The sequence below is a fragment of the Channa argus genome, chromosome 13, assembly GCF_033026475.1.
Source record: "Channa argus isolate prfri chromosome 13, Channa argus male v1.0, whole genome shotgun sequence".
NCBI classification, from domain to species: Eukaryota; Metazoa; Chordata; class Actinopteri; order Anabantiformes; family Channidae; genus Channa; species Channa argus.
In genome coordinates, this window is record NC_090209.1 from 12,309,820 (window position 1) to 12,323,033 (window position 13,214).

The 13,214-nt window shown below is 39.3% G+C and overlaps 2 protein-coding genes across 4 annotated transcripts; both read right to left on the reverse strand.

Annotated features, from left to right (window-relative positions):
- Positions 1-195: 195 nt before the first annotated feature.
- usp21 (ubiquitin specific peptidase 21) lies at positions 196-5,878 on the reverse strand. Of its 2 annotated transcripts, XM_067525620.1 has the most exons (12): positions 5,408-5,878; positions 5,016-5,261; positions 4,515-4,571; positions 4,306-4,423; positions 4,087-4,201; positions 3,421-3,540; positions 3,257-3,321; positions 2,958-3,145; positions 2,360-2,438; positions 2,164-2,271; positions 1,231-1,345; positions 196-1,050 (listed from the first exon to the last, which is right to left on the reverse strand). In XM_067525620.1, the coding sequence occupies exons 2-12, from the start codon at positions 5,169-5,171 to the stop codon at positions 957-959; spliced, it is 1,215 nt and encodes a 404-aa protein (XP_067381721.1). In that variant the 5' UTR covers positions 5,172-5,261; positions 5,408-5,878; the 3' UTR covers positions 196-956. The 2 variants fall into 2 exon arrangements, with proteins under 2 accessions (XP_067381721.1, XP_067381720.1); XM_067525619.1 differs by having other exon boundaries at positions 3,257-3,540.
- Positions 5,879-5,988: 110 nt separating this feature from the next.
- Positions 5,989-12,862, reverse strand: arhgef3l (Rho guanine nucleotide exchange factor (GEF) 3, like). Of its 2 annotated transcripts, none has more exons than XM_067525618.1 (13): positions 12,642-12,862; positions 12,183-12,222; positions 12,022-12,069; positions 11,397-11,453; positions 11,140-11,247; positions 10,888-11,046; positions 10,463-10,525; positions 10,237-10,333; positions 8,983-9,059; positions 8,536-8,793; positions 7,586-7,756; positions 6,972-7,164; positions 5,989-6,516 (listed from the first exon to the last, which is right to left on the reverse strand). In XM_067525618.1, exons 1-13 carry the CDS (start codon positions 12,680-12,682, stop codon positions 6,269-6,271), a joined length of 1,560 nt encoding a protein of 519 aa, XP_067381719.1. In that variant the 5' UTR covers positions 12,683-12,862; the 3' UTR covers positions 5,989-6,268. The 2 variants fall into 2 exon arrangements, with proteins under 2 accessions (XP_067381719.1, XP_067381717.1); XM_067525616.1 differs by having other exon boundaries at positions 12,022-12,072.
- Positions 12,863-13,214: the final 352 nt, after the last annotated feature.

Here is a 13,214-nt window from a genome sequence, read left to right on the forward strand (position 1 = left end):
ATTAACCAATCCTTTACTTACCTAGTTCAATGATTAAAACTACTGACATGTAGAAAACACTGACAACCGCAAACTCTGTGGCACTTACCTGCAATTGAAGTGCTTGCTTTTAGTGACTAAAATGTTATTGATTCAGTATATTCAGTAGATGCAAGTGTAAAAAAAAGGGAATAAACAAAATGGATGGATCAGGGGCAATACATTTATTTTAAAAAGCAAAGGGTTTACATACTTTTCTTACCCCTATATATAAAATTCATCTATCCTTCTAGTAGCTATACCTACTTTTTCTTAAGGGTTGTGTGGGGCTTGAACCTATTTACCCACATAACCAGCAAGAGCAGAGTGCATGGAGATAACAGGAAACTATAACACAGTTAAGGAGAAATTTTAATAACTCTAACTTTCAGGGTAAGTTCTCCATGTTCAAAGAGATTAAAATAAGCACATGATATGGATCTTTACTAAATTAAACAACATTTCTACAAAACTTTCACTTAAAATGTTGAGAAAGTTCTTTATCAGCAACAGGAAATTTGAATTTCCATTTCACCAAAGATTTTTTACTGCTCATTTGGTTTTATGTGAGCCAGCATGAGTCATAAATTTCTTACATTAACAGCTCTGCATTATGTGCAAATACACCACTCACTCCTGTCTGAGAAGAACCAGGCCACAGACACTCTGCCTCTGACATCTCAGCTCTCTCATCGAGTTTCGATGATTTAGGAGGGGAGATGACCTCTTCAGCGCCCCCAAATTGAGCATGGCATCTTGCTCCTCTTCTTCCTCAGAGTTTATTTGAGGATTTGATCTGAGGATTTGCTCACTGAGAATTTGTTCATAAATGTGAGTTCACAGATACCCGAGTTACAGCATTGCTGCTTCGAATTGTTTCTATGGACACTGGAGGTAAAGCTGCTCTGATTGGCTGCCTGGCACCACCCATCTAAGGTCTATTTCCTGATGGTGGTGCTGCTGTTGCTGCGCTGGTAGAATAGCACATAGGCCTGATTGGTGTGAAGTTGGTTTTCTGAGACTGGAGTCACACTGTAAGTGAAAAGATGGAGAGGAGTAATAGGAAAGAGCTGCAGATTTATATTGAAATCTTAATATAGATGCCCCTATAAGAAACATAAGTCTTTTTAAATAGATAATAAATCAATTATAACATGCAGTTGGGAAGACAATGTATTTTAAACATGGATCTTAGTGCAGGTTGGATCTTACCTTGGGTCATTGTAGGACCACCATCCATTTTCATCTAAACAGCAGGCTGTGTAGTGGCCCATGTTCACTGTTCCAGCATGGTTACATATTGCATATAAATCATACAGAACTGGGCCTTTGGGGACATAGATGGATATAATGACTTGCTCATTTTGTTTTCAGTACAGTACAAAGTCAAGGTTAGAAAACATTCCACTCGTTATAAGAATGTGTCTTCATCTGTTCCAGTCAAATAATTACTCCAAATATCCACTACAAAATAATAGCACACAAAATATTTATCCCAGCTGTCACTGAGGGAGAGGCGGGGTACAACCTGAACAGGTTGCTAGTCTATTTCAGGGACCCACACAGAGAAACATACACACACAGACAACCATTCATGCTGACATTCACACCGATGCACAATTTCGAGTCCAATTAATCAATTTGGTTAGCAGGTTGGATTTTTACCAGGGACCTCCTAGCTGTGAAGTGGCAGCACTAACTACTCCACCATGCAAATAAAATTATTGATTAGATGAAGGAATCAATAAGACATATACAAGGATAAACATGTTACTCACTAAAATGTGTAGAATTTAATATTTCCTATTGTGAAGCCAAACATGAATTTAAGGTATCTGAGTCTGTTGGCAATAATTGATGTTTTTGAAAGTGGGTGGGCAGAATGACAAATAAATATTTTGTCGATGTCTGTATGTGTGTATATGCATGTGGTAGAGATGGAGGGTAAGTGAAATTAATTTCCATCTATGTAATGCATGATTGTCTATACATTGTTTATTGTGTATTGTATGTAAATGCTGGGACAACACAAATAAAAGATTATTTACTAAATTTGTTAAAAATGCATTCACTTTCTTTTCACTTTTTGAGATCAAGGTAAATAAAAAGGTAAAATTAACAATATTAAAAGTCTGTTAGTTTTACCACTGTCAACAGGTCCGTAGGGTCCAAGGTCCAGGTTATTGAGTGGGAAGGACACATACACTGTGCTTTTACTGATAGACCACCGGGAAATTGTGAAACGGTTCAGATCTGAATGAGACAGTTAAGCATCATCATAACTTCCTGCACACAAACCTCACTTGGTAATATAATATGTAAGAGTTGTTGCCAAGGATACGAATCACAATAATCTTAGGAAACCTCTGGATGGACAGGCGTTTGGTGCATTCTGTATGCTTGTTACACCTTTCACACATCTGAGACACACGAAAACAAATGTGCACACACAATTGAAGATTTTTAAGTTATTTGCAAATACACGCTGTATTTAACAGTAAATGGAAACATCTGAAGTACTAATTCCAATAATAAACATTTGTTAATTAATTAACTACTACAAATTGGAAACTGTTTCCAATTAAAATGTAAACTTAATGAGCAAATGAATAAATAATAACTTTTAGTTTGGATGGTGGTCATGAAATTTGGTGATTATTTGGTCATGAAACTTTAATAGAAATGAAGGAAAGCTTTCCTTTTTATGTTTTGTTTTAGGTATGACATTGGTCTGTATAATCCCTTTGAACATCCTCTCCTGCACACATCTACTTTACTCTTTTGTTGTCTTTTACCGTGATGTGTTATTTAGCCTTAAAATTAAAGACAGATGCAAAGAAAAATTTAGAAAACAATATCCTTAACAAACCTTCACCTTACCTGCAACTTATATTTATTCCATTTCAAATGCTGCATTGCTAGTGTCCATGTCAACTTACTGGGGAATTGTCCTTATCCAGCTTCTCCTCCTGAGAGAAGAGATCCAGGCACTCTCTTAATGTGACCTCTCCTGCTGAGCTTCTCTTAGGGATAGGAAGTGACAGATCACAGAATACATCGAATGTGTTGGAGTAGTGGGAACACACTGAGCAATGAAGCGAGCTCCGCAGCTGGCCTGAGAACAGGTCTGTCACGAAGGTCACAGGGTGGACATGTAAGGACTTTCTCTGATCTCGTACACTGAAGTAATATTGCCAATGCGGTTGATGGATGACTATGACTGTATTGATTTCCTCACCTGCTATTCTGCTGTCATCTCTGTCCAAGTGCGTTTTCCACATGACAGCTGCTTCTTCTGAAAGTCTAAGGGAGATAAAAAAAAAGAGAGAGAGATGTAGGAAAGATAGAGAATTAAGTGCTAACATGAAAGAGACAGAACCTTTTCCACATAACCATACACACCTAAATCTGGCATATTTTTGTTCTGGCTCTTTTACTGTTCGTCGGATGTTGGGTTTGCGGTTTACTTCTGTGTGAAGCTTGTCCAGCAGGAACCTGAGAAACTCCTGAGCATCCTGTTGACTGTTGAGTTAAACACAGAGAGTTAGACTTTGAGTGATTTAGCTCTTACATGGGAACTATATTTCTATACAACTTTTAACTACAAAGGCAAAGAGGGGCATCTTTAGTTGTGCCAAAAATTATTTGAAACAGTTTCCAGTTCTTTTGTTCTTGAAACACTTGTCTTAATAGGACTATTGACAGATTGATTGCATATTGCACTCCATGTTTACACTCACTGACCACTTTATTTAGTACACTGGTACAATACAATACAGTAGCTTTGCCATTAAATGAATGGTGGGGCCAAAGCATTAGAATCACCTGTTAATATAATGCACTTTACTAAAACGGTTTTAACTTCAAATTCTCAGAAATTCAAACCTTTTAAAGGTAGAAACGATGGCAAAGACGCTTTAGTTAATGTTGCATTAGAATGTACAGGTGTACCTAATGGAGTGAGTGTAAATTGCATATTGTTTACATTATTTATGGGTCTTCCTTTATAAACATGAAATGTAGTTACTGTTTGCATGAGACAAAGACAAACATTACTGATATTCTTACCTGTAACCACTGAAGCAAGGCACTGCTTGTTTAAAGATATTGTAGAACTGTCGTGGATTTACGACTGTGTCTACTTCATTTACATCCCAAAGGCCTGCGAGCACCTGAGAGAAAGCTGGTACAGAAAGAGAAGGCAGAAAGTTTAAATAGCAAAAAACATTTACTTCCTAGAAGCGATATGACACGGAGAAAGCTACAAGGGAAAGTGGCATTCTGTACCTTCCGTTAGCTTAGCCTCCTCTTTGGAGTACCTCTCATGCCTGTAGGACCGGAGGATGCAGTAGTCTCGTAGGGCATGTGTGTGAGACAAACACTGGACTATTGCATTCAGGAAACACTGAGTTGGCAAAAAAGTAAAGTGGAATGTCAGAATGTTCGTGCACCCAATTATTCTGGTAATTCTGGAAGTAATTCTTTCACAGGCTTACTGTGTTTCCTATGTTTTTAAGTCCAACCCTTCCACTTCCTAGGGTAAGCTGCCCTTTCTGTAAATTCAAAAGGACACTGTAAGCTATTGAACAGAACTACAGAGCTGTTACTTCCGCAAATACGGTACAGACCTGTATGTTAATCTGATTTCAAACAAACACATTGCAATTGTGTCCTAATATTTGACCCCTGGCTGTGTCTGTACAGCGTGCTTCTGTCTGTTACCATGGCAGTGTGTGTGCATTACATTGGTGGGACAGATTTAGCCTTTTTTATCTCATTAGAATAAAAGAGGGGCTAAAAGGAGGTCAGCCTCAAGCATTCATCCTATTAGAGGCCAAGGAGTGCTGACAGGTGCTTAACCACGTGTGTGTTGATATGCGTCCCGTTTAATTCCTTTACACAATTTCTTTTTCTGTGTTTGTCTCCACATTAAGACCAGTCTTACAACAGTAACATACTAGAAAGTTCCAGCATATGTTTAAGATGTCTTAACACACCTCGTTGTCAGTGACCAGAAGCAGACCCATCAGTGAGGTGTAGAGGACAGACTGGGAAATGTCAGCCGTCTCTCTCTGGAGGCCATTCTGTGATACCAAGGTTCGACACAGGGCCTCACAAGACCCCTCTACATTAACGCTACTGGCTCTAGGCATCCTATGTTTGAGGTAAACCACACGTGTTTACCAAGAGGAGTCAGATAGAAGGCTTTCCAAAGAAATGGCGTGGTGGTGGTAGTACAGAAGCTGACGGAGAGAAACAGAAAGAGTCACTTTTTAAATTAGTAGGGTGGTTCTTCTTCTCCAGGTAATGGACAAGTGATATTATTTACAGGAAAAGAACCGGAATTATTTGGGAACGAGGATCCCATTCAGATAAGATAAATCCTTACCTTGAATAGATCAGAGTGATCCACTCTGGCTCACAATTCTCTCTCGTAGTTTCAGCGTGCAGAGCGATTTGGAAAGTCAAGCTCTGACTCCAGGCAGGAAATCAACTTCAGAGGAGATTGAAACAGTGTCCATTGAACTGAATACCCCGCTTGAACTTATGTATCTAAAATGATGTATCTTATAAAATGTTACCTGCCATTCTCACAACCACTCCATGTCTAGGGCCGTTTAGAGCGGGTAAAGAGGAAAATCTTGTCTGACAAATTTTATAGCACTAGCAAATGAACAGAGAGTTCGGACTCACCTGATCACTTGGCTACTCTTCGGACAGCCTGTCCCCAACAAACTGTTCCCATCGCCTGCTGAGCTGTTAAAAATGCATAAGGGGATGTCTACTATTTCACCGTGTCTGTAGGCTAGAACTGAAAGTCTACCTCTCTCCCCTGCCCTGTCACTGGTGTCAGACAGAGAGAGGAAAAAAAAGAGGGGGAGGGTGGATAATCATCTGTAATCTTTTTCTTGTGAATCTTGTTGGCTATCCTTAGACCTGTCTTTGTGTACTTTTCCATGAATAGGTCAATACACTTTGTGTCAGTTTATTTAAAAAAAAAAAACAGCATAACAACAACAGCAATGGCTGTGATCATTTCACATAGTAAAGTCTTGTCCAGTAATTATGTTCACTTACTGTACAATATATATCACCAGAATCACACAATCCTTTTGAAAGCACAAGAGAAGGAATTTTTTTCAACTAGTAAACACAATCATTTCCCATACAGTCCCATTTATTTTCTTTCAAGTCAATTTACACACATCTAGAGAGATTCCTCATGCCTCCAGATGATCAACCCTACCAGTCAGCGACTGGTGTGGTCTGCCATTTCTGTGTCCGAGCTGAGGCTGAGCTCAGCTATGTGATATAATGCAGGGTCGGGGTGAGGGGAGAGCTGCGACTGGCTGGTCTGAGCAGTCCTGTCTCGCGACTGGACGATGGCTTGGCGCAGACAGGTGATCCACTGCTGCTTGCTGAAGGAGTCATTGGCCTGCAGGCTGTAAGGGTGAGCTTTGGAGCGCCCTCTACTGCTCACGCGAAAACAGTTCTTCACTGGCAGACAGAGAGATGGAAAAACGAACAAAGGGCATTTAGTGATATTGATGGATTTACTTCAACTAACAGGATCAAAAGGCATAGCTACGTCTCATATTGTGGGTGTACTTGTTTGCCCTTCATGCTTCACTTCATCGACAAACATGAAACTAAAAGTATAAATAGACCTAAAATAAAGCATGCAGACCATGTGTACCATAAAGTTTTAATGTGGCACAGGGATACTCAATTCAGGTCATCAAGAGCTGTTGTCCTGCTTGCTTCCAACTATTTATGCCCTATGCACACCGCTGATTACCTGGATAAGGTGTGTTCAGTTTATCTGAAGGTGGAAGATGCCTTACCCAGGCAATCAGCAGTGTGCAGGGCAGGGGTAGTTGGAAAACAATGGCTCCTCTCTTTTATAACCACTCTCTTAATTTCATTTCACCACTGATAAAGCATATATATACCTTTATCATTTCCTCCGGTGAAAGCTCCTCTAAAAGTGCCCCCTCCACCAGCCTCCCCATCTGGGATCTCCTCCAGATATATGGAGGCATTGGGCAGAGGCTGTCTGTATACTTGGAACACTTGACCTCCGTCTCTGTCTTCATTTGGTCGGGTCAACACCAAAGCCAGCTCAAAGAGGAACACATGCAGCCGCTGGCAGGGCACACAGATATATACAAAGCGAGAGATGTGGCTTTACAAGAATTGTCACTGATGTATTCAAATTAATATTAAGAAAATCAAGGAAAATCAACTATTATTAAGATACTAGAGTAACAACTTCACCAATATTACAATATGATGTAAAATTTGAATGGCACAATATCAGTAAACTGATTCAGAGTGCACTTTAGAATAACAAAGTATTGCAGTCCTCCTATTAGAGCCAAAGATCAAAACATAGACTGGTGCAGAGAAGAGCAAAATAATAAAGTAAGCACATGGCAGCACTGCAGGTGTCTCAAGAACTGGACCATTCTTAGTTGAGACAAAAGCTAACAAGCTCACGAAAAACACTCAAAGGTCCACAAATGCAACATAAGAAGAGTAAATATAACATAGGAAAAACCTGTACCTGGCCCTTGTTGTTCTTGAGTTCTCCGTGGCAATAGAGGAAGCGGGACTGCTGGATCTCAGGTAGTCTCTGGCTGTCTTCGAGGTAAGTGAGACCCCGCCTGTAAAACTGACACTCAGCCTCTCCTGTTTTCTTGTTCACCTCTGCCACGATGCTCTGGATCAGCTCGAGCTAAGCAAAACATAGTTTTTACGTATTTTGTGTATTCTATTAGGTTACATTGGTAATCAAGAAAGCATCCAATACTCCAGGTGAGATCCTTTAAAGTTAAAATAAAATCTGGGCTGGAACCTAAACAGAATAAAACTCCCACTGTACATTAACGCCAAATGTAATTGAACTGTCCATAGACTGTTGTGGTAACCTCATGTTTTAAATGCAATTGACACAGAAAAACTGCAGTCATCTCTGTAACACTTTCCCCTGAATAGCTACAGAATAACTGGGTCATTTTATTTAAAGTAATTAAGGATCAGCCAAAGTGGTGAACATGACTATGGTACTTTCAAGTTACTGATGACACACCACTGGAAATCTGCCGAGTGAAGTTCATATTTCATAACAACAATTTGGTGCCATTCGGAGGTTCCATTGTGCATAGCATTGTAGATTGTGCTTGCTACTTGTAGAAAGATAGATTTCATATTTTGGACAACTGGTATACTGCTCCTTAGTTTTAGTCACTAACTACATAGAATTATTTTATTTGATGTTGATTGACAATTGTTATTGCACACAGTAGGACGGTTTGAGATTTGTGTATAATAATAGACTTTGTCTGACAGAAAAATTGTAAACTCTGGAAATAAATAACCTACCGATGTAATGTATGTCATAGTCATGGAAAGGATCAATTCTATACTCCTTATCTTGTGCATTTTTGCATTTTGCCTCTGGCATCCCCCTACCCTGGGAACATGTGTGTGTAAGAAAGTAAGAAACCAACTCACAGCATCAGGCAATGAGTCCTCATCGGGGTGGTCTGGAGGTGTGCACTTCTGTATCTCTTTTAACAACAGGGGGTATTTGACCAAACGGCTGCGAGGTAGATCCAGGAAGTTCCAGAGGTCTAATTTCCTGCTGAATGAAGACTCCTGACACAGGCGCAGGAAATGCTCCACTCTTTTTTCATGCTTCTTCTGGTCCAGAAGGGCTTTGGCCCCCACCTGATTACAACAGTATGTAACATAGGCCTCCAGGCAGGGGAACTGCACAGAGAATAAGGGGTGGAGCAAAGAAGAAAGGAGATTTAAAGTCAAATAAAAGCAAAGAGCTTTGAACTTTGTGAATCAGGTTTAAGGAGTAACACAATGGAGTAAACATTGGAATGGGAGAGGGTGTAGATAGGTTGAAACCTTTTGTTGTTTTCTCTCAGTAGGTTTAATGGAGAAACTCACCCAGTTTATAAGAGTGGGTCCCACCTCTCCGACTGTCTTCTCTGATCCCCTCAGTCTCTCAAGACGACTCAGAAGATCTGATATGAAATAAACAGAATTTGTTAACTTTTGTTAACTCTTGTAATTGAAATTGAAATCTGCAAGAACACAAAAAAAGTCACCTGGAGTCAACTGACAGACCTGGCTGAGTTTTGTCTCATTGTGTTACGTTTGGGTTAGTGTAGTTATTTTTTTTTCATGACCATTAACGCATGGTGATATGCAATACTGAAATACACTAAATTGCCAAAAGTATTCGCTCACCCATCCAAATAAATGAATTCAGGTGCACATAGCAAGGTCCATAAAGACATGGATGAGTAAGTTTAGTGTGGAAGAACTTGACTGGCCTTCACAGAGTCCTGACCTCAACCCGATAGAACACCTTTGGGATGAATTAGAGCGAAGACTGCGAGCACTGTGTATTATGTATTTCATAAACACACTCCTAAACCTCGTGGAAAGCCTTCCCAGAAGAGTTGAAGCTGTTATAGCTGCAAAGGGTGGGCCAACGTCATATTAAACCCTTTGGATTAAGAATGGGATGTCACTAAAGTTCATATGGGTATAAAGGCAGGTGAGCGAATACTTTTGGCAATATAGTGTAGGAGAAGTTTCTAAAAGTTGAAAGTGCAATGTTACATTGCCATGTTAATGTCTGTCACAATCTAGACACCCTTACAAGAAATTTAATTTTATAACTAATTATAATCCTGCAAAATTTACTAATCAAGCAGAAATATTGGAAATTGGTTTGAAGGATGAGCCTATAATAACGACTCTGCATAGCTGCCAGTGCTGTTCTGTGAGTCTGACTGCAAGGGAGGCTTTGACAGCACCTCTACACAGTAAGATACATTTCAGATCATAGGTCTACTAAAATATGTCGTAACTATAACTATGACATTATTTTTCAATATGAATACTATAGGACAATAGAACAGGAGTATGTAAACTTACAAAACAAATACTTGAATTGACTCTTGGTGCTTCACTACTAACCCAATTTTAACTTTGACACTGACTATTAAGCATTTATAAGGTCTATATTGCCATTTGATAAATGTTTGTAGCACATTATAATATTTATTAACATATTGGTTGGCAAGTTTAAAGCTGTGTTCACTTGAAAGAAATGATTTCAAAAACATTTGTGAGAAGATAAGGATTAAATCCATAACGACTCCAATAGAAAGAAGTCCAATAAAGATATACCCTGATGGAGAGGAATGAGAGAGTCCAGAGTCCCAAAGATCTGTCCAAGCTCACTCTCTGTCATGATGTCCAATTTCAGCATGGGCTCATAGTATACCTTGCAGTACACACAGTGCAGGAGGGTAAAGTAGATAGAAAGTAATTGTTACAAATACATATTGGACACATTCAAATCCATTGAAAAAGTCTATTCTATCCTACAGGGAGATGCTTGGTGGGCAAATACCTTCTTAACCAAACTGAGGTCGTCAATTAGTTGTCTCTCTCCCTGAGTTAGCTCATAGATGACCTAGAGGAAAAGGCAAAGTATTTCAACCAGAGAACTGGAAACATAAACACCAACATGTGGATACACACTTGCATAAGATTTGAACTACATTGAGGGACAGCAGGAGCTCAAACAGCTGATTGTTTAATAAAGGAAGTTGAGCTTGTAGTGCCAGCTCACATCCTCTTTCATAATCCCTATGTAGAGCTGCTGCACAGAAATTAAGAGCACTATTAACCCCACCCACACTGCTACCACAGAACCCACAGCTTTACCTAAATGCCCTCCCAAAAATAAAATAATTAAATAAAATATTGAAGACTGCATTATATAAAAGATAACAGCAGAACGTTTAGTTTTTGCAGATGAACTGCCCCTCGCACCTCTTGACGTTTGATTTCTTTTGCAGTGAGGTCATGACTTTCCACAGTGTCGCTCCAACATTGACTGTTGCGCCGACGAGGAAACGACGAGGCCTTTGTGCGTGACCGTAAGGGAGCTGGGGGCAAAGGTCGAGCTTCTGTGCGAAAACTAATAGACCGCTGTGAAAGGAGCAGAGAAGTTAAATATCTGCATGCATGTGTACATTTTGTGCTACAACAGGAATGTGAGTGAGTTTGGGCTTTTTTTCTCACCGATATGGATTGGCCGATGCGCTTCAGAGCAGGAGTCTTCACTGGGGTTATGACACCTGTTAGGCTATTTGACTTTGCCACAGGTTTGACCCGTTTATTACTGGGCTCCTAAAATGACATGAGTGTTAAAACTCCAGAATAGAGTTTTGAAGCATGTACAAATGCTCCACAATCTCAATCTCAAACTACTGATGGCTGCACATCACAAGTCTTTAAAACAACTGAACACACGTCTTGCACCTGCATAAGCAGCTCACCTCTGAATCCTTCATATGGTCGGACATCATTTCACCTTCCTCTTCTTCCTCTTCATCCTTATAAAACACCAAGAAACATAGCAGTAGAAATTAGAAATTAACTCTAGAAAGTCATGAGGGAGTTCAGAAGAGTGGAAAGCCAGCGGCGTGGAGAGGGTTGAGATGTTGCATGGTGCTCATCTTTTATTTCCTGTGTGACACTTTCAAAGAGGAAGAAGGTTGAAACTGTGCCTCTGTAGTAAAATGCAAGATGTCTGCCTGTTACTGCCACACTAACCACATCAGCTGTATCAGTGTACTCACAGAGTGAGATGTATTTAAAAAATTAAAAAAAAAATCTGAAATTTTTCTTTTGCATTATATGTATAAAATATAAAAAACAAAATAGGAAATCGACAAAATAGGAAAAAGGAAAAGTTCCTGAAATGATAAGTAAAATTTAAAGGTTTGTGCTTTCAGACTTTCTTTGGCTGCAAAAGATAATGTTCACATCTAGTCAGCTCAACATTCAACATTGTGGTTACAAAGGTAAGGTTGACTAACTTCCGCTAGTTACTGAAAAAGACACCGCGAGAAACATGAAGAAAAAAGATGCTGGAACAGTCTAAAATCAGATGTCGCTCACCTCTATGATTCTGATCACAGGTTCAGGGGCCGGGTCTTGTTTTCTCTTCTTCTAAAAGCATATTTGTATTTTAAAATGAGTTTCTTGGTTTTTAGGAAAATGTGTAGTTTTAGATAGGACAAATGACACGAGAGACCGAAGAAACTGTAGCTGTGACTTACCCCAGCATGGTCAAAGTGTGTCTCTCCTGGTGCCACAGACCTAAGACAGAAAAAAAGTCTTACTGTGCACAAACATATAGAAGACAAAAATTTAAGTACTTAAGATACATCTAAAAACACCATAGGTAACTGAATGAGATCCCAACTGTGTGTCTATATGCTAGGTTTTTGCAGCTCAGTTTTCTACAAGTACAATTTTCATTGAAAGTTTTATTTTACATTTTATTGCATTTCTGACAGCATCGAAAAATATCAGAAGTCTGTATTGTGTCACCATAACACCACATATGAGCCAATTTCAAATACAACTTATGCCTCCACCTAGGGAAACATAAAACTTATGCCTCTACCTAGGGAAATATACTTTATATATGTAGATGCCAGTCAGTTCTTAGTACTAACAAAATATGTGGTCCCCAAGGCAGTTAAATGTAACGATAAATGCAAAAGGTACTATACCAGGAAGTTCTTGTTTCACCAGTCTCCTCCACTTCCATCATTTCTTTGTCTTCAACGCATCATTACAGAATCGTGACACCTTCTCAAAATGAGAAACATTAAAATAATCCTATTTTACACTAGGCTTTTAAGTTTCAGTTATATACACAACGCTGTTTGCACGAAGCTCGTCAGAGTTCAGTACACTTCTTCCTCCTCACTTTCTTCCTCATCTCACACCCGACCACATCCTTTAGGGTTGCACATATTCACGTATCCGTTCTGCTTAGGGAGGAGGGTTCAAAATGCTACTTTAAGCTTTATCACTCAAACCTACAAACAGGATGATCAAACTTCAGTACTGAAGAGCAAACCAGAAGACCTGGCTTAGCGCATTAAAGTAATGTAGGATACACGAGGGAGAGAAAACCAGTATAAAGAAAGCAAACTATTCAGTCTGTCAAATAAATGCATAGACTCTGAGAACATTTCAAAATAAAAACAAGGAGAGAACTGTTTAAATTTTCATGTTCTAGCATTCTTTGCATTCATGTTTTATTTAAAAAATAATTAAATAAATGGTTGAGCACATAG